Raw genomic sequence first — 26,967 nt, forward strand, 5'->3', positions numbered from 1 at the left:
GCACTTAAAATCACACACAAGTAATCCGTTTACCATGACAGAATTTGATTCAATTGATCAAAATGATAGAACAGACATGGTTCAGCAGTTGAATACAACAATGGAAAATAAAAGTAAAAACAAAAACAATTTCTGTATGTAGCGATTATTTGGGTTGCTGTAATGACTTATGAGAAATTTAGACGGTACTGAGGTGAGTTGTAATTTCCCCAGCAACCTCTGGGGCACCACGTTGACTTTACTTGTTTGTAGGAGCAAAATAAACAATATAAATCCTATTATCAAGTATTCATAATCTGAAGTTGCTACTTGAGTTAATCATGGAGTTCTTTGCTTTCATAAGAGAAATACTAATCCACTCAGTAAACACAAATGATTCGGCAGAAATGGAATTTCTAGACAACAAATTTATTTAGTAAACACACATATATAAGTTGGGCAGCACGGTGGCTGACTGGTTAGCACGTCCGCCTCCCAGTGCAGAGGACGTGAGATCGAGTCCGGGCTTCGGCCTTCCTGGGTGGAGTTTGCATGTTCTCCCCGTGCTTGCGTGGGTTTTCACCGGGTACTCCGGTTTCCTCCCACATTCCAAAAACATGCATGGCAGGTTAATTGAACACTCCAAATTGTCCCTAGGTGTGAATGTGAGTGTGGTTGTTCGTCTCTGTGTGCCCTGCGATTGGCTGGCAACCAGTTCAGGGTGTACCCCGCCTACTGCCCGAAGCCAGCTGGGATAGGCTCCAGCACCCCCGCGACCCTAGTGAGGAAAAGCGGCCAAGAAAATGGATGGATGGATGGACATATATAAGTCACAGCCTAACCTATTAATGAAATGAAATAAAAATGTGAATCAAAGATAAAAAGAAAACTTGCAACCTAACTAACTAAGATAAAAAAGGTAGATGAAAAGGGTAGATGGGGGACAAAGATGGAAGCGTTTGACCTGTCAATTATTTTATGTTTGAATAAAAGTGATGCACCAGTAGTATATGGTCAGATTGCAATGACAGCGCACTCACTGACTGGTTCAGTCGCACGGGAGAGGTTCAGTCGCATGAGAGAGAGAGACCCGAGCGTCGATCCTTGGTTGAATGCTGGAATGCTGCACCAGGTCTCCGGTTGGTGGCGAGGTGCACGCACAGCGTGGAGGCCGTGGCCAGTCCTTGGCTGGTGCACGTTGTAATGATTACCTGGATTTTGTAATCATCTCTGTTGTTCAAATAAATTATAAATGAGGTCGATGAAGAAGTTTCTTGCAAGTTTTTTATTCCAAAAGCTTTTGAAGACACACAAGAACCTCCTCACTGCAAAAGGTGATCGCTGCCCAGTGTGTGTCCCTGTGACAATCTTGTGGCATCTTTATACACAGTTCTTTAGAATCAGCCCCACCTATGCTCTCTTTTGAACCTCTACAAAAAACAGTCCTTCCTGACCAGAGTCTTTGATGTAGAGAGACTCTGGTCCCTACACATTTTTTATGGCAGGATGAGTTGAGAAGCAGAGCACTCAAACGCTCAACCCCTCCCGCTAAAATAAACAGGAACCTTTTGGTCCCCTTCTCTGTTCCAGGCACAGAGAGGGGACTTCAAAGAAAGATGAGATCAAAAGCAATCCTTATCACATCCTTTCCTAAACATCTGGTGACTGAGTTAACATATGAACATTCTACTCTACACATGTAAAACTAAATTGAAACAGCTAAAATGTAAATTGAAACAGTTAAATGTCAACAATGTCCAGCTGGAATGCTGCCCGGGAGTCTCTGGCTGCTAGTCCATGATGCCCACGCGGCGTGGAGGTTGCGGCAGGTCTTTGTGTGGGCGCTGCTCACGGCTGGACAGACACGCGTGCCTTGGGGATGCGCAGGGTGTTTGCGAGTCCTTGCTTAATGTGTGCTTTGGGCGCGCGTGGTGGCTTAAGTCCGGGGCTCAAAGGAAGAAGCCGCGTGGTCACCCTCAGCGACCACGTTTCTCGTGATGATCGGGAAAAGTTCATGGGGCCAGACGTGAGGTGAAGAGCAGGCGGGGGATTGCGCAGGAGGAGAAGAGAGAGTTCCTGGGGCCAGACGTGAGATGAAGAGAGGAGGGAAGATTTGCAGGAAAGAGAGAGTCCTTGAGCAATTCACAAGGTGAAGGAGAGGGGAAGAGAGCGAGATTCCTTCGCGCGCTGGCTTTTAAACTGTGTCCCAAGGGGGCCGACAATGTGGTCCCGCCCCTTCCGTGCGACTTGAAGCCGACTTGGTCGACTGAGACCAAGCTTTTGGGATAGTATTTGATAATTTTTTATCAGAATTGACAAGCCAGATGCTTCATTTATTAAGTTATTGAATCCGCTAAGCTTACTAATTAGCTAAACTTAAGTGGCTACATAAATTACACACATCATTCATTTGAGATAGACATAGAGGTTGTGTACAAAGATAAACAACAGGAGTCACTTGATGTCAGTCCAGTACACAATGTCCGTGTATGTCCCGAATTATGTAGAATTTAGATTAATTAGGAGCGGCAGGATTTTTGAAGATAACAGATAGTGACCCCTCGAGAGCACTGTTGTACCATATAACTTCCAAGGGGCATTGTTTCCAAAAAAACACACACAGCTAAATCCTCTGGATAGACCAGACCATAAAAGATGGTCTGGATACTGCTTATCAGACAGGCTTTTAGGTCTGTCGGAGCTGTGATATGCGTTTCCTGGGAGTTATAAACGAAATCCAGTCCCTGCTGGAGGGAAACTCAGAGTCCTTTTTGAACTGAAAAACACAGAGTTAAGACACGCACACACATTCCCCAGGGGGAAATGTTTAAAAAGGCAAATCAAATGGAAAAATTTAGGGTAACGGGCAATATTCGTTACATGTACATGGCCTAATCAATGGCACAGCTTGCACCCTGCCTCAGAGCAATGAATTTTTCTTGTTATTTAAAAGAAGAGCTCTAAGGCTCTGTTGTATGCAAACTCTCCGATAGGTGGCCCACTGATGCTCAGCATCATACATGTAGCAAAGTGATTGCTCTGCCGCCTATTTCTTAAGTCAGTCTTGACCTTGTTGGAAAACGATCCTTATGTTTTCCGCGTGTTCGTAATGTTGTTTTCAGAATCAGACTTGAGATCGGTGAATCAGGTTTCCTTCGAAGGATTTATTTCAGAAATTTTTTAGACACAACCAAGATACACTCAATCAGTGTGATTTCCCTCAGTGTGTGTCCTTTCAGCGGACTCACATCATTCTTATACTATTTTGAAAAAGTATTACAAAGCCTCCTTCGCTCCCCCCACAGGAACAGCCCCCACTTCCTAACCCCCCCACCCTTTCCCCCCAGTCCTGAGTTCAATACACATGACGACAGAAGGAAGCAGATAAGACTTTTTACACTTTTACAGCATATCATCCAATGCACATTTAGTTCAAACCCAGATACTGGCCCATTGATGTAGAACCAGACAAAGTCCTTTAGACCTGATGAGCAGAAATTCTAACAGCACTTAAACAGACACATCCACAGATCAAACACAGCTTTACACAGGAAACCTTTTTAACACATTTTCTTCCCAGATAAGAGGAAGGAAGAATCTTAATTTTCGTTTCGTCACATTAGTACACTCATCAAGCTTTACTGAGTGAGTTAATACAGTTATGTCTAAATCTAAACAGCTATAACTAAAATCAAAACAGTTATAATAAAATTGAAACAGTAAAATGTCAACAACCTAAAAATAAAAATGAGATTGTTTCTCTTAATTTACTACACCTTCATTTTAAAATTGTTTCTAGTAGTTTGAGTCTACTGAATGAATGCTATACAGACGCTCCCCTACTTACGAACATTCGAGTTACGAACAACGGTACATACGAACATGTCTGCGCGCATGTCAAAAAATGTTCGGAAAGAGATGATGTAAGTTAGATTTAGTATTGCGCGCCTTTTTCCGAGTACTGTAGTGCTTCTTTCCGCCGCTAATACCGACGCTTGGCGCTGTGAGAGCTCACCCAGCATTGGAGGCTCAGCAACGTGTCGAGGAGGAGGAAGAAGAAGAAACGCCTGTCGCTCATAGATAAAGCCATCGCACTCTTCGAGCAGCAAGACCCAAATATTGAACGTTGCACAAAGGTTGCAAATCAATTGAATGATGCCATACAGTGCTACCGCATCATTTATGATGAAAAAAAGAAGAAAACTGTGCAATCGTAGTTAGATCGCTTCTTTCAGCCAGCTTCTAGTAAATCCTCCAAGGAAGATACTCATCAACCCTCATCTTCTTCTCCGCGACCCTCAACTTCTTCCTACATTGAAGTTACGGAGGAGGAAGTAACTTTTGAAGCCCATTCCAGCGACGACGAAGAACCTCTCATGATATAAAATCCTCCTCTTCCTCCTCCTCCTCTCCTTAAGCATCGAGTACATCTTCCAAAAGTAAGTTAAACTTCATTTTATTTATCTTATTACGTACATGTACATACTGTGTGTGTCTGTCGCTCTCTCTCTCTAACATACGTAGTACAGTACTGTACGTATTCTCTTTAAACATAAATTATAATACAAAATATAGCACTGAAGCAACTTACGAACAAATTCACCTTACGAACGATCGCTCGGAACGTAACTCGTTCGTAAGTAGGGGAGCGCCTGTACCCAATTCATTAAAAAAAATAAAATTCTCAACCCATTTGGGGTCCCAGCCTGATTGCCTGTGTTTCCCTGCTGGTTTCGCTCCTATATTCTTATCTGTTACTCCTGCACCATCTTGCACTGCTCCTTCATTTTGTCCCATTGCTCCCCGTCTAATGTCATTTGCCTTATATGATTGCATAAAACATGAGCGTTAGTTAACCAAGTGTGAATATTTTTTTAAATCTATCAGCATTTGAGTCACTAAATGGCAAATGCTACATGATCAGCATCATCTTGATAATTTTTTCTCTTCTTTGAGAAATATTTCAATAAGCTCTGAAAAATGCAGTCAGCAGTTACATAATGACGTGTAGACATTAATGTTAGCATAATACTATCAATTACTTCACTTTTACTCACGTTAGCAACAATGAGTTGTCACCTGGCCAAATGAACTTAACTTATGTTACGTTGCTGGTCATTATGCGACCCGCTCCGTCAACTGTTTGCATGTCAGAGACGTTTTTGAGAGTGACAAATATACATCGACAAAAATGTCGATTGACATTTCTCCAACAATAACAACAAGTAGTGATGCCCCGAATATTCGGACACCGAAAATATTCGGCAGAAAATGGCAAAAATTTGTATTTTCGGCATTCGGCTGAAATAAAATTCAAGCCGAAAGAATATGGCTGAAAGAGAATGTTGTGGTGACGCAAGCAAAAAAAACAACAACAAAAACGCTGCAAGCAAGTGTCTGTTTGAATCAAACACAAAACACGGGAGTGAGTGTCCGCGTTGCTGCTCGCTGCCGTTTGTGAGTACCGGCAGCTTCATTGTGCACACCGGAGAAGGAGAGGGTCGCTTGGTAAGCTATGTCAAAAAAGAGAGCGCTGCCAAGTACTGCACTACAGGTGAGCCACTCTTTCTTCTGCAGAGAGCCTCCCTGAGGGCTTCCACTTTTTCACTTGCATTCTGGTGGCCGTGCTAAATACTTTAGATAATGTTAGCACCATTGCTATCAACAGTTTTAAACAAGTAAACACTTGGCACCACTATCTCCGGGTGACTACAGATCTGTACAGAATGCTGTGTGTGACTTTGCAGGCCGTTCCCAAAGCCGATTAGCTGGTGCGAAAAAAGTTATTTATATTTAAACGGTGGTGAATATGTTAATGTGCCAATTTTAAGTGCGCTGCACTGTGTCCCGCTACAAATAGCCTATAAATGCTTCATCCGCATCGCACGCATCCGTGCCCGCCAGGGCCAAGTATTGTACATTGACTATAAAGGGCAATTGCACCGACAGAAAATGCTCAGTTGCTCACCCCGCGTTTGGTGTTTAATGTACCATTCGCCAACATGTCTCTGTTGTCATGTTTATTTTCAGTCTTGTTTACTCCCTGTCATGTTTTCCCCTTGTCTTGTCATTTCCTGTTTTATTGTGAAAAGTCTGACTCCTCTCGTTTCTGGTCACTTGCCCTTCCTCATGTGGTGTCTGTGTCAACCCTGATTGTGTCCACCTTTCCCCATTACCCTCATGTGTCATCCAATCAGTGCCCTGAGCCAGGTGTGTCTTGTCATGTCGTTAGTGTTGATGTATTTAGTCGGTTGTCTCCCCCCTGTCTGTGTCGGTTCATTTTTGCTGTTGCCACTGTCGTAAGTCTTTCGCCACGTCACGCTGACCTTTGTGCCTTATCAGGATCCATGTCATGTTGTTAGTTTTGCCTAAGTTGTTTTGTCATGTTTAGCTTCATGTTTTGTTAGTTCAGTTTATTTTGTTCTTTTAGATTAGAAATTAAAACCTCTTTTTGGGACTGCACCTCTGCCTCCTTGCTTCCCGCATCTGGGTCCTAAAGCCCCCACCTTACTGACAGAATGAACCGACCAAAGAAGGACCCAGCGGGAGCGCTGAAAGCCATGATGGGGAATCAGGAGGCGCGCCTGTCGCGTCAGGAGGAGCTCCAGCACGCCATGGCCGCCCAAATGGACCTGCTGTCCACTTTGATTGAGGGAGTTGGGCGCCGTTGGGCTTCAGATGGTGGCGCTCGGAGTCGCCAGCCGCAACTCCCCGAGGCACGTCTGCCGCCGCAGCCCCAGGTCTCCGTGTCGGCTCCGCGGCAGCTCCAAGTCCTCGAACCACGTCAGCCGAAGTCCAAAGTCCCCGAACCACGTCAGCCGAAGTCCAAAGTCCCCGAACCACGTCAGCCGAAGTCCAAAGTCCCCGAACCACGTCAGCCGATGTCCAAAGTCCCCGAACCACATCAGCCGATGTCCAAAGTCCCCGAACCACGTCAGCCGATGTCCAAAGTCCCCGAACCACGTCAGCCGATGTCCAAAGTCCCCGAACCACGGCAGCCGTCGGAGCCTCGGGTCTCCGAGCCACGTCGGCCGTCGGAGCCTCGGGTCTCCGAGCCACGTCGGCCGTCGGAGCCTCGGGTCTCCGAGCCACGTCTGCCGACGCAGCCCCGGGTTCCCGTCCCGGCTCCGCGGCAGCCCCGGGTTCCCGTCCCGGCTTCGCGGCAGCCCCGGGTGCTCCGCGGCAGCCCCGGGTCCCCGTCCCGGCTCCGCGGCAGCCCCGGGTCCCCGTCCCGGCTCCGCGGCAGCCCCGGGTCCACGTCCCGGCTACGCGGCAGCCCCCGGTCCCCGTGCCGGCTCCGCGGCAGCCCCCGGTCCCCGTGCCGGCTCCGCGGCAGCTCCCGGTCCCCGTGCCGGCTCCGCGGCAGCCTCAAGTCTTCGCGCCTCGTCGGCCGCCTCCACGGCAGCCTCAAGTCTTCGCGCCTCGTCGGCCGCCTCCACGGCAGCCTCAAGTCTTCGCGCCTCGTCGGCCGCCTCCACGGCAGCCTCAAGTCCTCTCGCCTCGTTGGCCACCTCCACGGCAGCCTCAAGTCCTCGCGCCTCCACGGCAGCCTCAGGACCCCGGGCGTCCTCGCCTCTGCAGCCTCAAGTCCTCGCGCCTCCACGGCAGCCTCAGGACCCCGGGCGTCCTCGCCTCTGCAGCCCCGGGCCTCCTGGCTTCGGCCGCTCTCGTGCGGGGTCTCTTCGCTTCTTCCATGGCGGCGTCAGGCCCATGGAAGCCGTCCCTCGACGGAGGGGTTCTGTCATGTTTATTTTCAGTCTTGTTTACTCCCTGTCATGTTTTCCCCTTGTCTTGTCATTTCCTGTTTTATTGTGAAAAGTCTGACTCCTCTCGTTTCTGGTCACTTGCCCTTCCTCGTGTGGTGTCGGTGTCAACCCTGATTGTGTCCACCTTTCCCCATTACCCTCATGTGTCATCCAATCAGTGCCCTCAGCCAGGTTTGTCTTGTCATGTCATTAGTGTTGGTGTATTTAGTCGGTTGTCTCCCCCCTGTCTGTGTCGGTTCATTTTTGCTGTTGCCACTGTCGTAAGTCTTTCGCCACGTCACGCTGACCTTTGTGCCTTATCAGGATCCATGTCATGTTGTTAGTTTTGCCTAAGTTGTTTTGTCATGTTTAGCTTCATGTTTATTTTGTTCTTTTTGATTAGAAATTAAAACCTCTTTTTGGGACTGCACCTCTGCCTTCCCGCATCTGGGTCCTAAAGCCCCCACCTTACTGACATCTGTTGTCTGTGGTGTGGACGCATTTCAATCTATATTGTGCTTTTTTAAAATGCCGTGCTAATTAGGCCTAAATATTTTCTAATAATATTATAATTTTAATTAATTATAATAAATGCAATGATAATAAAAAAATTGCATAATTTTTTTTCAGCGTTTGGGTTTTCGGCCAAGCATTTCTCCTTTTCGGTTTGCTGTTTCGGCCAAAATATTTCATTCAGGTGCATCCCTAGTAACAAGTGCCTCTTAACCATGTTTATAGCAGACTTAAGCTAGCAGGAGCTCCCACGGGAACCATTCACCTGCCTCAGTATAGCAACCAAAAAAGGTCGAAATACACCATAATTGTGACTGTCACCCTGCAACACGAAGTTGAACAGAAGACCCACGTCATAACGACATCCGACCTACCTTAGTAGATAGTGAATGTCTTCTTTGGTCCGGACAGGTTTGTAATCCAAACAGAGATTTAGAACGAACATTTAAGAGGTAATTGGTTCTCGCCGACTCGATTATTGTAATGGTCTTCTGACTGGACTCAGAAAGAACATCAAACAATTGCAGCTCATTCAGAACACTGCAGTTTGGGTTCTGACCAAAACCTACAGATCAGAACATTTAACTACAGTCCTTAAGCCTTTACACTGGCTCCCAGTCAGCTGTAGTATAGATTTCTAAATTCTGCTACTGGTCTGTAAATCACTGAATGGTTTGGATATAGCCAAGAAATGTTGATTGAATACAAACAGGGCTCTAAGATCAGCAAACTTGTGTCAATTAGTGGAACCCAGAGTTTGAAGTAAGCATGGTGATAGATTACATGGATTTTGTAATCTATTGCGTGTTCAAATAAATCATAAATGAGATCGATGAAGAAGAAGCCGAAGCGATTTGTAAAATTTGTAAGCTACTTTTGTATTATCTGCTTTACTTCTGAATATTCTTAACTGCAGTGTTTGTTGATGCTTCTAGGTGTTGTCTTTCCTTGTGAAAAGCACATTGAGTTGGCTTGTGTATGAAATGTGCCATACAAATAAACTTGTGTTGCCTGGCCTCGCCTTAAATGCACTTATCCCGACTCGCTGTCAGTGACACCAGAGCAGAGAGACAGCCTGTCTATCCGCTTGGCTGGTATTGGCTGCTTGGACATTGTTTGGCGTATGAATGCATACATTTGAATTTAAAGTAGAAATAGATTTATTAGGAAAGAGTTCCCGGAATTGAAGATGATCTCTGTTTGAATTACAACCCACGTTTTCCGGCCTGATGGCAACATTCGCTTCTGCTCCAAAGTAGGATGTCGCTGTTATGACGTACGTCCTTCTTTTCACTTTTGTGCTGAATGGTCACATTATGCTGTATTTCGACCTTTTTTTGGTTGCTATGTCCATTTATATAAATCATTTGTGAAGTGACCCAGGTTTCTTAGACACGTTGCTTGCTAAAGTCATCTAAAAACACATTGGCTAAAGATGCACTTGTTCTAATAATTGCTTATTTTCATACACTTCCATTCCAATTTTTATGTTTGTGCTGCTGGGAAATGAAAAAAGAAACCTCAAGGAAGCTATTTGTGGAGAAATCTCAAAATCAAAATTTTTGTGTCTAGCTCAAAACTCAGGTTGCCGACATGCGGACCCTTTTGCCGTAGCGGGTAACATTAGACCTCTTCAAATTTGACCTTTATCACCAAACATATGCAAACTGATGTTATTCCCATTCTCCAAGGTCTAAAATAACTAATTACACCAGTTATTTTGATCTTGGACCTTGGCTATGCCTGTTTCAAGTACCATGTTTTACTGTTGACATTTTTCAAAAACGCTGCAAAATTCGGGATATTATGTCCTAGTTTTCGTTCTAGCTTCCCAGAGGTTGATGCTATAGCATTGTTAGTGGTACCAAATGAAAAGCTAATAAAATGTTCTTGCATATGGTAGTAAACATATGAACACCTGTGTAAATTTTTAAGGAATTTTAATGCACCAACATAGATATTTTTTATGCTTGGAAAGGATCATATGATACATTTATATTTATCTAAAATGTGTTACTTTTAATGCACATACAGTACAGGTCAAAAGTTTGGACACACCTTTTCATGCAATGCATTTTCTTTATTTTCATAATTATTTACATTGTAGATTTTATTTTCTAGTTTCTTCAAAATAGTCACTCTTTGCTCTGATGATTTTTTTTTTTTTGCACACGCTTGGCATTCCCCGGATGAGCTTCAAGAGTAGTCACCTGAAATGCATTTCCAAGAGTATTGAAGGAGTTTCCAGAGGTGAGAATTCCAACAGTGTGCAGTAATCAGAGCAAACGGTGGCTATTTTGAAGAAACTAGAATATAAAACTTGTTTTCAGTTTTTTCACCTTTTTTTTGTCAAGTACATAACTTCACATGTGTTCATTCTTAGTTTTGATGCCTTCAGTGAGAATCTACAATGTAAAGAGTCATGAAAATAAAGCAAACACATTGAATGAGATGTGTGTGTGTCCAAACTTTTGGCCTGCACTGCATATCACATATTATCACTAATTATGCTTTATATCTTCATTTCAGATGGTCAGTTAAGATTGATTTGTTAAGATATGCTGACATCATGGCATCTGGAAGACCGCTCGCTACACAGCGGGAAAGTGGTCAACGATACAAGTGAACGGGATAAACCAACTGAGAAGAGAAGAAAGGTGACAACTACTGCCACGGGGTCATTCAGCGATGTGTATCTCATTGGGAAACCCAGCTCCAACATTAGGGGCTCTCAACTTCCTACCAATCGCCAGGTGTTCCAGTATTTCCTGCATTTGAGGAATGAGAATCCCAACAGTGACAATAGGTCTCTAGCCCATGATATAGTGGTTGTAGTATTTCCAATCTGGAATATGGCAAGGATTAAAACACTAACTAGACCAAATGCAGTCAACCGCTTTAAGATGACTGAAAAGTACAGGAAAATTGTCAAAAACAAGGGAAGAGACAACAAACCAGAGGTTGAGAAACAAACTCACTTTCTGAAGGACTTCGCCAAGATATTTGATATTGGAGCAAAAGATGATGTGGAGGAGATAAGAAGCAACAGGCTGCTCACAAAGGAGGCCAAGGAAGAGGACGTCAATTTCGACTTGGACCAACAGACCACTTGCCTGGCACACGTCAGGTTATGACAAGGTGTTTGAGAAGAAGCCTAGAGCCAACAGCTTCCGAGAAGAAAGAAAAGAGAGAATGTTATCATCAGTGACTGCAGACAAACATCTTTTAATCCTTGTCATACTCCAGAATGACAGTACTGCATCCACTTTTTGTTTCTCATCCTCTGGTTTGTTGTCTCTTCCCTTGTTTTTGAAACTTTTCCTGTACTTTTCACGGAGGATCATGAAGCGGTTGGCTGCATTTGGTCGAAGTTAGTGTTTTAATCCTTGCCATATTCCAGATTGGCAATACTACAACCACTGTATCATGGGCTAGAGACCTATTGTCACTGTAGTGATTCTCATTCCTCAAATGCAGGAAATACTGGAACACCTGGCAATTGGTAGGAAGTTGAGAGCCCCTGATGCTGGAGCTGGGTTGCCCAATGAGCTACACATCACTGAATGAACTTGTGACAGTAGTTGCCACCTTTCTTCTCTTCTCAGTTGGTTCATCCCATTCACTTGTATCGCTGACCACTTTCCCGCAGCGGAGTTGTCTTCCAGATGCCATGATGTCAGCAGTTCAGAAATCTTAACAGATCAATTTTAACTGATCATCTGATGTGAAGAGGTAATTAGTGATATGTGATACATGCGCATTAAGAGTAAAGTTTTTTAGATAAAGTTTTATGTATCATATGATGTCATCCTTTCCAAGCATAAAAATATGTATGTTTGTGCATTAATATTAGTTACAATTTACACAGGTGTTTATGTGTTTACTACCATATGGAAGAACATTTTATTAGCTTTCTTTTGGTACAACTTAACACATCAACCTCTGGGAAGCTACAATGAAAACTAGGACATATTATGGCGAATTTTGCAGGTGTTTTGTGTGTGTGTGTGTGTGTGTGTGTTTTTTTGTAAACGTCAACAGTAAAACTACATGGCTTGAGGCAGGCATAGCCAACGTCCAAGATCAAAATAACTGGTGTACAGTATTTAGTTATTTTAGACCTTGGAAAATGGAAATAATATCAGTTTGCATGTTTGGTGAAAATGGTAAAATTTGAAGAGATCTATGGTAACATATATGTGTGTGATATGATTACTGAACTACTTTTTTATTCTTATCCTTTTCAGTAAAATTTGCAAAGAGAGATTTGTCGGGCTTCGCTGTATGGGTAAGCTACTACTACTACATTTCGATATTACTCAAATTTAGCTATATTAAATTAGCCAAAAAGCGCATATAAATTGATCAGCTGCATAAGTAACACCAATAAATATGAGGAAATGTCTACAGAACACATACTGCAGATGTGTTATCTTCCTAAAATCTTTCATAAAACTACCAGTTTTACCCATGCCATGTTCCAGGGGGTCGAAAGCAAGGCTATCAGAATACAGACTTTATGTGGTAACAGGCACCAACCACCTTTACGTCCACAGCTCCAATTGGCCAACATCACACTACGTTTCAATACAATTACATACAATGGCACTGATACTTCCAAGTCCTCAATAGTGCAGGTTTTAAAGCGCATGACTAGCATGTGGAAGATCTGGGTTTGATTCTAGCTTGGAGCACATTTTTTCATACAATAATCATTGTCCCAATTATTTTAAGTTGCTCTATGTAACAATTTACATACAGGGAAAAAGCCTGTAAAATGCTGGCAATCTTTCTGCTGGTATTTTACTTAAAAAAAAAAGAAGAAGCAAATACAGCAAAATACTGTAATTAGGGGAATTCTAGTTTAACAGTAATTTTCTTTAAGTTGTCAAGAGTTGAGGACTGTAAAACAACAGTAATACAAGCTGTCAACCCAGCTACCAGTATTTTTCTATCAAAAATGAAAATACAGCAATAAACTGTAATTAGGTGAATTCTGGTATAACAGTAATTTTCTGTTAAATTGACAAGAGCTGAGGACTGTAAAACAACAGCAACAAGCTGTCAACCCAGCTACCAGTATTTTACTGTCAAGAATGAAAATACAGCAATATACTGTAATTCAGTGAAATTAGTAATCACAGCAATTTACTGTAAAGTTGATCATTGTTTCGCAAAACAACAGTTACAAGCTGGCAACCCAGCTGCCAGTGTTTTACCATTATTTTACAGTACAAAGTTTTACTGTGTGCTTACATATTTCAGTCAGTATATATTGTGAAACAACCACCTTATTTTCAATACCGGATATTCCTATCCTTGGGGTAAAAGTACAGTTTGAAATTGCTTATGTCTGAGACAAACATGTGACATGTCAAACGAATAATCACTTTTTTCCTGTCTTAAGATTGTGGACAGAGTCTTGCAATCCCCAACAGTCGCATTGTAGGTGGTACGGAGGCTTCAAATGGAGTCTGGCCATGGCAGGTCAGTCTCCAGATTTCTGGTCGAGGACACATTTGCGGAGGCTCCATTATCAGCCCGTACTGGATTGTATCTGCTGCACACTGCTTCCAAAAGTGAGTTATTATCCTCATCTTTTCTCTTGCTAATTGATAGTTCCATTGTGTGCGAAAAAAGTTCAGTTTGTAAATCTATTTTTCCTCAAATAGAACGTTCTCCAGACCATCAATGTGGACAGTGTACTCTGGTGACACAAGCTTGATTAAAATGAGCTCTGATTACGGCAGCAAAGTTCGCAAAATCATCAGTCATGAGAAGTATGACTCTGAAACTAACGATTACGACATCGCACTTCTGAAACTTAGAACACCTTTGACCTTTTCACGTAAATACTGCAATATTATTTTTGTTCGATTTGTCTAATTCATTTCAATACATGGTGACAAAATGAGTTGTTGACCCAATAGGGACAGTAAAGCCAGTGTGCTTGCCAAACTTCGGCATGAAATTTTCAGATGAGCATCCAGCTTGGATTACAGGTTGGGGAGCTTTGCGATCATCTGGTAAGACAAACGTTTTTTCTAAGAAAAAGTTATTTAAGTGTGAGAGAGAGGCTGTGGCATTAACCCTGTAAGGGTCCAGATACAGTACCTTAAATCCCATCCTTTAATTGTCCTCAGGCCCTTCCCCAGACAAGCTCAATCAGGCTGAGGTGACCATTTACAGCAGAGAGGAGTGTAACAAACCTGTAATCTTAAATGGGGCAGTTACAGAATCGATGATTTGTGCTGGCAAACTTAGCGGAGGTGTAGATTCATGTCAGGTGGTTTTGTCTTTCCTGCCTTTATCACACACTACCACACAGACGTTACATGTTTTGGCATAACTTGTCGTGTATGCTGTAGGGTGACAGTGGAGGGCCCTTGGTGGTCAAAGAGGCAGATCTGTGGTGGCTGGCAGGGGACACTAGCTGGGGGATTGGCTGTGCTCTGAAGAACAAGCCAGGGGTCTACGGCAATGTAGCCCACTTTCTTGACTGGATATACTGGCAGATGCAGGTAAAGTGACTGAATGCAGCAGTAATGAAATTAGCCTTTAAGGACTGAACATTATTAGCAAGCGGGAGTTTTTCTACAGTTAAATTAAATTGTGTAAATTTTTTGGGATCGAATCAAATGTAAGGGAAACAGCAACATGTAACATAGTCCACCATGGTCACTTCCTTAGATACATGTGTATATACTAGTGGTGTAATGATCACAAAAGTCACAGTTCGGCTCGGCTCGTTTTTTGGATCAGGAAAAAAAAAGATAAATTGTCCTTTGTCTTGATTTATTTTGTAAAACAGTTTTCCCATTTAATAAAAAAAAAAAGAATTCAAAATGTCTAATATAGCCGTTTAAGATTTAGAAACACAACTTACACAACAATATGAGGCAGAAACATTCTTATTTTTACATGATCCGCGTGTAAAATAACAAGGAATTAATGGCTTTAAGTTGTGTTCCTATAATTTAAACAGCTAAGTTTGACATTTTGAGTTGAATGTTTTTCATTTTTTAATGAGCAAAGGTGTTTTATAAAATAAGTGAAGACAGACTTCTATTTGTGTTTTTTTTTTAAATAATAATGAAAAGATCTCAACGTGCGATTGAAGGTACATTCCCTTCCTTTAAACATGGAGAGTGAATTACAAAGTAGCATTGGTCCAGAATATTGAAGTAAGCCAGGTACCAGCTGTCAAACTTACTTCGCAGCCAGACACTCGTTGCTAATGCTAACAGCTAGCCTCTAGCCGCTTTTGTTGGAGACTTCTGCCGTATCATACAATGGCGGTGTAATTAGTTAGCAGTTTCTTAGCATCCTAAATTAGCGATTGAGCATGAGTTCGGGATAGCGTTGTGTTGATGTTGGCCGGTTAGGGTTAGGGTTAATACAAAACAATACAATACAATACAATGTCAATCAACTACGATAAAGTAACGTCTAAAAGGGAAGTCAAGCTAGCCATCACGCCACGAAGTGGGCCAATTTAAAAATAAAAGTGTACTAAGGCTATTTGCATTGCCGTCAATGTATTACTGTATTATGTAAACGTTATTTCGAAGTTAGGCTTAGCGTGTTAATTTGAGTATGTTTCAGCTTCCTTGACATGTCAGAATGGTAACGACTGAATGCACACTTTTTTTTGTTTTCTCCCCCCCACCAACCAATCCGCGGCCTGAACCGAACCGACCATGGATCAATGATGATCCGTTGCACCACTAGTATACACTATAAAACAATTGTGGGTACCACTACAGTAAGAACACTTTTAGGAATGAAAATAGTTATCGATGTCACACACACACACACACACACACACACGCACACACACACACACACTCACACACACACACACACACACACACAGGTTTGCCTCTGTGTATTATGAGGACATTTTTTCCAAACCTGTTTAATTGTGTATTACGGGGACACCCCTTTCCGCTAATGCCAGAGAGATGGGACTTGCACCCCAAAAATTTTTTGGGGGTCATCCAGGGAAATTTCACTTCAAAACTTTAAAAAACTCAACGCACAAAAAAAAGAAAAACCTGAAAAAACAGTAATTATGAGGACATAGATAATGAGCTAAATAAGCCACGCCCATGGCAAAAATGGTAATTATGAGGACCAACTCACATTACAAGGACAAAGTTTACACAACACACAGCAACCATGTCACTGAAGTGACTTGAAAGTTCTGGCATTCTGACGTTACACAAACTGAAATGACATTGATGTGTAATGACTTACCTGATATAAGGTCGCATTGTTGTGCATAACAATACTGTGAAATGCAAAGTCATACCTGATCCTTGAGCACCATGTTACAACTTTAGGACAGACTGAAACTGGTATGTTAATAAAACAATGCTTCTTATGTGACCAGGTTATCTAGGTCAAGCACATCTTTGTAATGGATAAGCTAGACATGAAACCAGATGCAAAAGAGTGAACATTGAACATTTTATTCTTTAAAACATGACTACCTCTCATCTTAAAGATGAGCAGTTTTCTAATAGCTCATTACTGGAATACCTTCGGATTTCAGAATTTCTGAAAAACAGGTTCAATGTAGGAAGTGTCTGAAGTACTGTGAGAATCTGGAACATATTCCTCTGCTGATGAATCCTCACTTGAACTGGATACATCAGCAACCTAATTTTTTAAACAAAAACAATTATTACATACATACAGACATACATATTGTCGCTGTCCTGTGAAAAACACTTCCACCATATTTTCCAGACTATAAAGCGCACCGTGATACAAGCCGTGCCGCCAAGAAGGATCGCTACCGGAGAGCAGCCCGCGACCTAAAAATGGAAACATGTTTTTCACAGGACAGCAATGATATCCATATATACAGTAGACGCACACATACATGTGCATATATACAGCGGCTCTAAAATTGACACCTGCCGGATGCGGGTTAAAGTTCCTTTTGGCGGGTGGTCATAAATATTTACTAGCTTTACTTCGCTGCTACTTAGTGATGCACTCGAAGTAGAAGCTTGAGACAAGTGTTGAGCGCTCGCGGAAGAAGTAGCTCCCGCCATTGATGGGCTAATGTGCTAAAGTTCATTTACCAAAGATAGGTGGTCTTCATCATCAAGCAGTTTTGCATTTTTTTTTTTTTTTGCAATCAACGGGATATGTGCCAGATGCTGGAGCAAACTAGAAAAGCATTTAGAACCTAAAGTTTGTGCATATACTAAAGATTATTATAAATCTAGTCACCACATTTATTCGAAAGATGAGATGAAGCATTTAACAAGAGGGATAGTTAATATGCTTAATCTATGGCATTGCCCCTAAAACGGGTCTTGTGTGATACAGTCCTTCAGTTACAGTAGACGTTTTCTATTTTACCGAGTCAGACAGTCGTTAAGATTGAGACAATTGCTCAACATTTTGCTGCTTGCAACTAAAGACAGCGGTATAAACATGGGTCATAATTTATCCTCTTGACTAAATTATATTCATTCAATGAAAATGCCTGCACTATTAATCCTGGTTGCGTGAAACAAAGATCCATTGCAGATACAAATAACACACAAGATAAAATACCCATCATGCCAGTCCATTCTAGTGCAGCGAAAGGTCCAAAACATAAAGCACATTTATCCAAGCTTGATACAAGTGAATAAACTACCTGATGTTTACACTTCTGTTTAAAAAAAAAATAAAAAAATTATAGCGAGTTCACCTCTAAAATCCACCATAAATAAATTAATGGGAAAAAAAGATCACTACAGTGCATAATCTAAATCACCAAACTGCCAACAAATCTTGAATTTGAGATATTTTTAATGTTGACTTGTAGAAATTTTAGTCCCATACAAGCGTATTGTTGGATACAGTATTTTTAACGTCTTGGCAATACACATTGCATAAACAATTGTTGTGATTATATTTGTTAGTTATATAGTTTAGCCCTAGCATCTACTCTACACTCTTCACTCCTAACGTCTTGCTTCTGAAAACTGATTTCAACATCAATATTCAAAAAGAAATCTCGTCACCTGGTCAACTTTGTCTGTGACAGCTACGTCTTCAGCTATGTCTTCAGGTTGTGCGTCAGTTCAAACCTGGTACACATGAAGAGAAAAATACATATAAAATTCAATTCTTAGTAACACACAAGACTGTACCTGTGCATGTACACAGTTACAGTACATACAGAACAATGAATAGGTTAAAGTATTGTGAATGCAAACTCATTTTATTTGCCATTACAAAAATAAATAAATAAATCCTTCTGCACTACAGGTTTGTGTACATTGGTGACGTCTATTTTTCACAATGAAACAAAAACAAGAAAATACACAGTCCTCAGAGAATCCATACCTGACCAGAGTATGAATTGTGAGGACTGTATGTGTAACTCCAAGCCCTGAAAACTTATTTTACACTCACAGTGTATAAATACACTGTCCTCAGAGTGTCAGTTATTCACAACTACGACATTGTGAGGACAATGTATCTGCGAGGGCTGCTCAGTATTGACAAAACATGCGACATGGGTGTTTTATACAGTGATGGAGATTATTTAAACATTTAACACATACCTAAAAAAAAAGATCTATCCATATACATATATATATACACATACATATAGATATATATACTGTATACATAGCGAGACGGACAGACAGACATAGCGAGATGGACTGAGCAAGACAGATAGATATAGAAAATAAAGATAGAGATAAAGATAAAGAGATCTTTATAATCCAAAGAAAGAAATGCATGTTAATGCGGAAAAATAAGCATGCTCATTGTGATCTAATCTTATCCAATTAAGTTATTTTTTGTTAGTAATGCCCCTCGATACGGTTCTCTCGTATGGCGATGCGCAATTCAGGTAGTCTCTGATTGGTCAAAGTCAGACTAAAGTATACAATGCAATATTCATTTGTTGCTTGTCTTTGCAATACACATATTGCATGAGCCATTCGTGCGACAAGATATTTTTTTATATATTGTGCCAACGTCTTGCTTCTGAAAAATGTATTTCAACATCAACATTCAAAAACAAATCTAGTCACCTGGTCAACTTGGTCTGTGACAGCTATGTCTTCAGGTTGTGCGTCAGTTGAAACCTGGTACACATGAAGAGAAAAATACATATAAAATTCAATTCTTAGTAACACGACTGTACCTGTGCATTTACACAGTTACAGTACATAAAGAACAATGAATAGGTTAAAGTATTGTGAATGCAAACACATTTTATTTGCCATTACAAAAATAAATAATCCGTCAGCACTAGTGGTTTGTGTAAATTGGTGACGTCTATTTTTCACAATGAAACAATTAATAGAAAATACACAGTCCTCAAAGTGTCCATACCTGACCAGAGTATGAATTGTGAGGACTGTATCTGTAACTCCAAACCCCTGAAAACTTATTTTACATTCGCAGTGTATAAATACACTGTCCTCAGAGTGTCAGTTATTCACAACTACGACATTGTGAGGACTGTGTATCTGCGAGGGCTACACAGTATTGACATGCGACATGGGTGTTTTATACTGTGATGGAGATTAAACATTTAACACGGACCTAAAAAAAAGATCTATACATATACTGTATACATACATACTCTATATATACAGTATATATATATATACACAAATATATATACACAAATATATATATATATATATATATATATATATATATATATATATATATATATATGTATATATATATATATATACACACACACAAATATATATATATATATATATATATATATATATATATATATATATATACACAAATATACATATATATATAGATAGAGAGACAGATATATAGATATATAGACATAAAGATAAAGATAGAGAGATCTTTATAATCCAAAGAAAGAAATACACGTTAATGCGGAAAAATAATCATGCTTATTGTGATCTAGTCTTATACAAATAAGTTAGTTTTTTTTTAGTAATGCCCCTCGATACGGTTCTCTTGTATGGCGATGCGCAATTAAGGTAGTCTCTGATTGGTCAAAGTCAGACTAAAGTATACAATACAATATTCATTTGTTGCATGTCTTTGCAACAGACATATTGCATGAGCCATTCGTGCGACAAGATCTTTTTTTTATATATTGTGCAACGTCTTGCTTCTGAAAAACGTATTTCAACATCAACATTCAAAAAGAAATCTAGTCACCTGGTCAACTTGGTCTGTGACAGCTATGTCTTCAGGTTGTGCGTCAGTTGAAACCTGGTACACATGAAGAGAAAAATACATATAAAATTCAATTCTTAGTAACATGACTGTACCTGTGCATTTACACAGTTACAGTACATACAGAACAATGAATAGGTTAAAGTAATGTGAATGCAAACTCATTTTATTTGCCATTACAAAAATAAATAATCCGTCAGCACTAGTGGTTTGTGTAAATTGGTGACGTCTATTTTTCACAATGAAACAATTAATAGAAAATACACAGTCCTCAAAGTGTCCATACCTGACCAGAGTATGAATTGTGAGGACTGTATCTGTAACTCCAAACCCCTGAAAACTTATTTTACATTCGCAGTGTATAAATACACTGTCCTCAGAGTGTCAGTTATTCACAACTACGACATTGTGAGGACTGTGTATCTGCGAGGGCTACACAGTATTGACATGCGACATGGGTGTTTTATACTGTGATGGAGATTAAACATTTAACACGGACCTAAAAAAAGATCTATACATATACTGTATACATACATACTCTATATATACAGTATATATATATATATACACAAATATATATATATATATATATACACAAATATACATATATATATATATACACAAATATATATATACACAAATATACATATATATATATATACACAAATATATATATATATATATATATATATATATATATATATATATATATATACACAAATATACATATATATATAGATAGAGAGACAGATATATAGATATATAGACATAAAGATAAAGATAGAGAGATCTTTATAATCCAAAGAAAGAAATACACGTTAATGCGGAAAAATAATCATGCTTATTGTGATCTAGTCTTATACAAATAAGTTAGTTTTTTTTAGTAATGCCCCTCGATACGGTTCTCTTGTATGGCGATGCGAAATTAAGGTAGTCTCTGATTGGTCAAAGTCAGACTAAAGTATACAATACAATATTCATTTGTTGCATGTCTTTGCAACAGACATTGCATGAGCCATTCGTGCGACAAGATCTTTTTTTTATATATTGTGCAACGTCTTGCTTCTGAAAAACGTATTTCAACATCAACATTCAAAAAGAAATCTAGTCACCTGGTCAACTTGGTCTGTGACAGCTATGTCTTCAGGTTGTGCGTCAGTTGAAACCTGGTACACATGAAGAGAAAAATACATATAAAATTCAATTCTTAGTAACATGACTGTACCTGTGCATTTACACAGTTACAGTACATACAGAACAATGAATAGGTTAAAGTAATGTGAATGCAAACTCATTTTATTTGCCATTACAAAAATGAATAAATAAATCTGTCTGCACTACAGGTTTGTGTAAATTGCTGACGTCTATTTTTCACAATGACACATAAATAAGAAAATACACAGTCCTCAGAGTGTCCATACCTGACCAGAGTATGAATTGTGAGGACTGTATGTGTAACTCCAAGCCCTCAAAACGTATTTTAAACTCACAGTGTATAAATACACTGTCCTCAGAGTGTCAGTTATTCACAACTACGACATTGTGAGGACTGTGTATCTTGCGAGGGCTGCACAGTATTGACAAAACATGTGACATGGGTGTTTTATACAGTGATGGAGATTATTTTGACATTAAACATGGACCGAATATATATATCTTCATAATCTAATTAAAGAAATACACGTACGTGCGGAAAAATAATCATGCTCATTTTGATCTAGTCTTATCCAAATAAGTTTTTTTTTTGTTAGTAATGCTCCTCGATACAATTCTCTTGTATGGCGATGCGCAATTAAGGTTGTCTCTGATTGGTCAAAATCAGACTCAAGTAGGGCCTGGCAATAAATCAAATTAATTGAATAAATTAAATTCAAATTGAATCGTTGAAAATTTGCTAAATCGTGAAATGTATTTTGTCTTCTGGATTATTAAAAGCTGTTATAATGTTCTGTTACATCCAGATGTTATTGTGAGTTGTAATTTTGCACAAGTGGTGGCAGAATGCTGGATGGTTGGTTTAAAAGACTTTTTATTTTATTTTTTGGCCATATCGCTTAGCCTCAGACTAAAGTATACAAACAATCCAATATTCATTTGTTGCACGTCTTTGCAATACACATATTGCATGAGCCATTCGTGCGCCAAGATATTTTCCACATATTGTGCAGCCCTAGTATCTCCACCCTCCACTAATGTCTTGCTTCTGAAAACTGATTTCAACAACATTCAAAAAGAAATCTAGTCACCTGGTCAACTTTGGCGCAGTCTGTGATAGCGGTGTCTTCATCAGGTTGTGCTTCAGTGGAAACCTGGGGTAGATGAATAGAAAAATACCAATACAATTAAATTCTTACTAAGACTAGACTGCTAAACTGTAATTTCATGTAATCATGAATGTGCGACCAGTAATTCTAGTATGTCACATGTATGAAGCAATATCCAAATGTCATGATAAGCAATCACGATATGATAATCAACATGATATTGTGAGGTTAGCGATACTCACGATAACTGTAAAAGTAAAATAAAAAAATAAGTCACAATATTGTAAAAAAAATGAAATAAAAACAAAAAAAATTATATTGAGAAAAGAATGTACTTTTGCTTTTGAGTTATAATTAATCTTTTATGTTTTGTCAAACCTTGCACGATAACCCCCCCACCCCCAAAAAAAACAAAATTAAGTGTGACAACACACCATATAAACATACCATAGTGTTTTTCCATTGTAGTGAAATTCAAACATGAAAACCTTCTGGGCATCATGATACACTCTCAGCCTGTTTTCACATAACTACTCCTCGATATTCAGTAGGAAAGACTCCCTTCTGAAAGGAGCAGGAACTGAACACTCCTCAACCTTACAAAGAAAAAGGGATACAACGGAAATATTTCATTATAACAGTAATGAAAACTAGGCCCATACTAAAGAATCTTTTACCAATACTCACCTTTGAATGAATTAATATATTTTATGGTGAAGCCATCCTTGTCTTTACCTAAGGATGAAAAATATGCTACCTCTTCTTTGGGTTTAACTTTTGCCCTCTGTGGCCTCATGACTGACATATCTCACTGAAGATAATGATCTAAAGCTATAGAAAAAAATTAGTTTCAATCAGTTTGATAGGTAACTTGGTGCAGATGTTTTGAAGTTGACTTTCTGTGGACCATAATATCCTGTGCAGTGTGCAGTAAATGTGCCAACGAAAATAAAATACAGTGGATAGCACAGCTCTGCTAAATATTTGCATAAATTAAATGTAATGAACACTAACAGACTTTACTTAAATATTTCTATTTAAAGAACAAATTTAAGTAAACACAAATGCAGCAATTTACCAATACTTCATTTATACTGTACTGGTAATACTAAACCATTGTATATTTTCACATCATAAACCAGCCTATCAAACCAGCCTGTTATTGCTTTCCTCTTAAAAATTTCAATTAGCATTTATCTTACTCAACAGACGGTTAGCTCTGCTATGCTAACTGAGCTAACCGTCACTAACAAAAGCGTAGCAATTATAAATAATTTGCTGCAACCATCATAATCAACAGATGGTTAGGTATGCTAACGTTAGCTTAGCTGCACTTACACTGGACTTGCATTATAAATCATTTTCAGCAATGTACACAAGCGACCAACATTAAAATAAACAAGTTTCTGGAGGAAAAATTCAAGCTTCAAACCTACCTCATTAGCACAGCTACACTGCCATCACGTCTCGTGAAGTAATTAGAGCCGGGGCGGTTCTCTATCGGGGCTGCTAGATGACGTCACTTCCGTACTCCGGGCAATATAATAAATCACATTTAAATCAACAAATTGGTTCAGTGTTGGATTATGAACTTTGTTGATAAGAGTGGCTATTGTTCTATGATTTACAGTGTCAATTAAAAAAAAATAGATCACATTTAAAATTAACCCGAAAGGCTCATATACTAAATTAATTACCACAGACGAAAACAAAGGATATTATTGCTAGAATTATAGATAATTTTGTAATCGTTTAATGTGATTTCAGTTTGTTTTTTTAAAAAGTTATTATTATTTTTTTCATTAACGAAAATGTTTTTTTGCTTTAGTAAATAAAATAACCTTGCTGCTGTCACACAGTTGCTGTCCGAGGATGTTTTGGTACTATACTTTAGTAATGGATGCATGTGTTTTTTGGCAAAATTGTGAGCGAGCCCAGTAACTTGGCTTAGAATTAACCCTGCAAATGAATGGTCACATGATGCTTTACTGTTGGCATGAAGCAGGACTGATGGTAGCGCTCACCTTTTCTTCTCCAGACAAGCATTTTTCCGGATGCCCCAAACAGTTGGAAAGGGGGTTAATCAGAGAAAATAACTTTAACTCTTTTTTCCTTATTTTGGTCTGTGTTTATGGAATCCCTTTTTCACTGGTCACACCAGGCCATCCTCCAAAAGTCTTACTCCCTCACCATGGGTGTAGATGGACTCATACCTGCTTACTGCCATTCCTGAGCAAGCTCTACACTGGTGGTGATGTCCTTATCCCCGCAGCTGAATCAACTTTGGGAGATAGTCCTGGCATTTGCTGGATTTTCTTGGGTGCCCTGAAGCCTTCTTCACTTAAAGTTTGTAAGGTCACTAAAGGAAATTACTTTAATTTTCATGGCAAATAGGGACTTTGCAATTCATCTAATCACTATAACATTCTGGAGTACATGTACATGCAAATTGCCATCATAAAAAAACAATAATAAGTCAGCACTGCAGATTTTTAGAAAATCAATGTCATTCTCAAAACATTTGGCCACTGGTGTACAGAAAGATGTTATACTGTAAAGGTAGGGTGGGATGTTAAATGATGAATCAATGTACTGCACTGACAGTTTCTCTGTCTCTGCTGTTAACCATTGTACATTTTTAAATAAACAACCACTGAAATAATTAAATACTGAAATATATAATTAAATGTCATAGGGTATTTCATTATTTAATTATTTACTTAGGAATTGGTGGCTGCAAAAAAAATAAGGCTCTGTGTCTACAGACAAACATTCACAATACACAGCATTTTGAGAAAAAACTGAATTATGGAGACGTGCGTAATTGTGGGGACAGGTGATGGTCAGCCAATCAAATGCTGTGAAATATACACTGGTGTGAATTATTCATGAAGTGGTGCATTACAAGGACCTTCCTACAGGGGGCGCCATCAAATACACAAAAATACACAAATTCACGTAATTGTGCTTTACAAGGACATTGGCTAAAACTTTGGATTTAAGCCTTCTACAGCCCTAGAAGCACTTCTGCATTGAAATAATTATGAGGACATGGGCTGTGTCCTCATAATTCAAAATGTCCTCGCAGCACGGCATGTATTCAGGTGAAATGTCCTCATAATACACAAAGGCAAACACACACACACACACACACGCACACACACACACACACACACACACACCTCCAGCCCCACCCAGCCTGAAGGGAGAAGATTGACACACACAAAAAGGTAATTAAAAAATTCCAGAAACCAGACTTATTTTGCAACAGAACAATGAATTATGATATGTTATGTGTTTGCCTTTTTTTTTTTTATATATATTTTTTTAAATGTTGACTCCATGAAGTGTCATGAAAATGTTCCATTGCAATGTTTTGACAGTTGTAAGATAGGTTACATTTCCTTTGATGTGTTCAACTGTACGTGTTACATTAATTGAATAACCTTAACTTACCTTAACTAGGTTAACATGGGATCCAAATTTAATATGATCATTCTTTACCAAAATTCACACCAAGTACATTTCCAGTCTAATCCAGGGAAATCCGAGAAGTGGGCCCCTGGTGAGTAGGTGACCGAGCCCCCACTATAAATGCAAGCTTCCTGCTTGTAATCTTTGGTTACCTTCACACTGCAGGTGTTAATGCTCAATTCCGATTTTTTGGTGAAAAACGATTTTTTGGAGTAAGCGTTCACATTACCTATTAATTGCGACCTCATTCTGGTCTGCTGTGTGGACGTAATCTATCCGCAAAGTGACCCGCATGCGCAGAAGAAGATACAACGTCACTCAACGCTGTGGCTAGTGATGATGTCACGTCATAGCCGCGCGTAATAAATGAGACGTCTGAATGGCTAAATTACAAATTTCACCACCACAAATGTTATCTTTATACTTCATGTTTCAAGTGGGATTAAATTAAAGTCAAATATAAAGTCACAACTGTTACTCGAAATAACTTTGCCGATTCACGTACATCTCCCGAGCTATGAGGACCTCGCGGAAGCATCGAGCATAAATCAAGCTTAATGCCCCCGCCCACGCGGAGCGCATATTGGACTGGTGATGACGTTGAGGTCGGATATATGGGACCTGGCCGTTCAGACTGCGGTTGCATTGCAAAAATTCGGATACGTATCCAATCTATGACCACATATGAAACTGACCCAGGTCGGATATGAAAAAATCGTAATTGAGCCGTTCCGACTGACATAAAAAAGTCAGATACAGGTCACATTTGGGCAAAATAATGCGAT

The 26,967-nt window shown here is 39.7% G+C and overlaps 1 protein-coding gene and 1 long non-coding RNA gene across 10 annotated transcripts in view; one reads left to right on the forward strand and one right to left on the reverse strand.

Annotated features, from left to right (window-relative positions):
* tmprss2 (transmembrane serine protease 2) overlaps nucleotides 1-26,967 on the forward strand; it is a 36,699-nt gene that overhangs the window by 5,365 nt on the left and 4,367 nt on the right. For all 5 annotated transcript variants that reach the window (XM_077547493.1, XM_077547491.1, XM_077547494.1 and 2 more), the window contains 6 exons: nucleotides 12,485-12,525; nucleotides 13,645-13,816; nucleotides 13,910-14,085; nucleotides 14,168-14,263; nucleotides 14,381-14,523; nucleotides 14,606-14,758. In XM_077547493.1, the coding sequence (XP_077403619.1) occupies nucleotides 12,485-12,525; nucleotides 13,645-13,816; nucleotides 13,910-14,085; nucleotides 14,168-14,263; nucleotides 14,381-14,523; nucleotides 14,606-14,758 (781 nt within the window). The remainder of the gene's footprint in view (nucleotides 1-12,484; nucleotides 12,526-13,644; nucleotides 13,817-13,909; nucleotides 14,086-14,167; nucleotides 14,264-14,380; nucleotides 14,524-14,605; nucleotides 14,759-26,967) is intronic.
* Nucleotides 16,696-25,860, reverse strand: LOC144036678 (uncharacterized). 5 transcript variants are annotated; one of them, XR_013288693.1, is made up of 9 exons: nucleotides 24,145-25,860; nucleotides 23,396-23,539; nucleotides 23,156-23,304; nucleotides 22,691-22,753; nucleotides 21,557-21,610; nucleotides 20,427-20,480; nucleotides 19,295-19,348; nucleotides 18,269-18,334; nucleotides 16,696-16,901 (listed from the first exon to the last, which is right to left on the reverse strand). It is a non-coding gene; the product is annotated as an uncharacterized LOC144036678 (long non-coding RNA). The 5 variants fall into 5 exon arrangements; XR_013288692.1 differs by adding an exon at nucleotides 17,006-17,059 and having other exon boundaries at nucleotides 23,396-25,860; XR_013288691.1 differs by having other exon boundaries at nucleotides 23,396-25,860.

Source organism: Vanacampus margaritifer, chromosome 16 (genome assembly GCF_051991255.1).
Source record: "Vanacampus margaritifer isolate UIUO_Vmar chromosome 16, RoL_Vmar_1.0, whole genome shotgun sequence".
Classification (NCBI taxonomy): Eukaryota; Metazoa; Chordata; class Actinopteri; order Syngnathiformes; family Syngnathidae; genus Vanacampus; species Vanacampus margaritifer.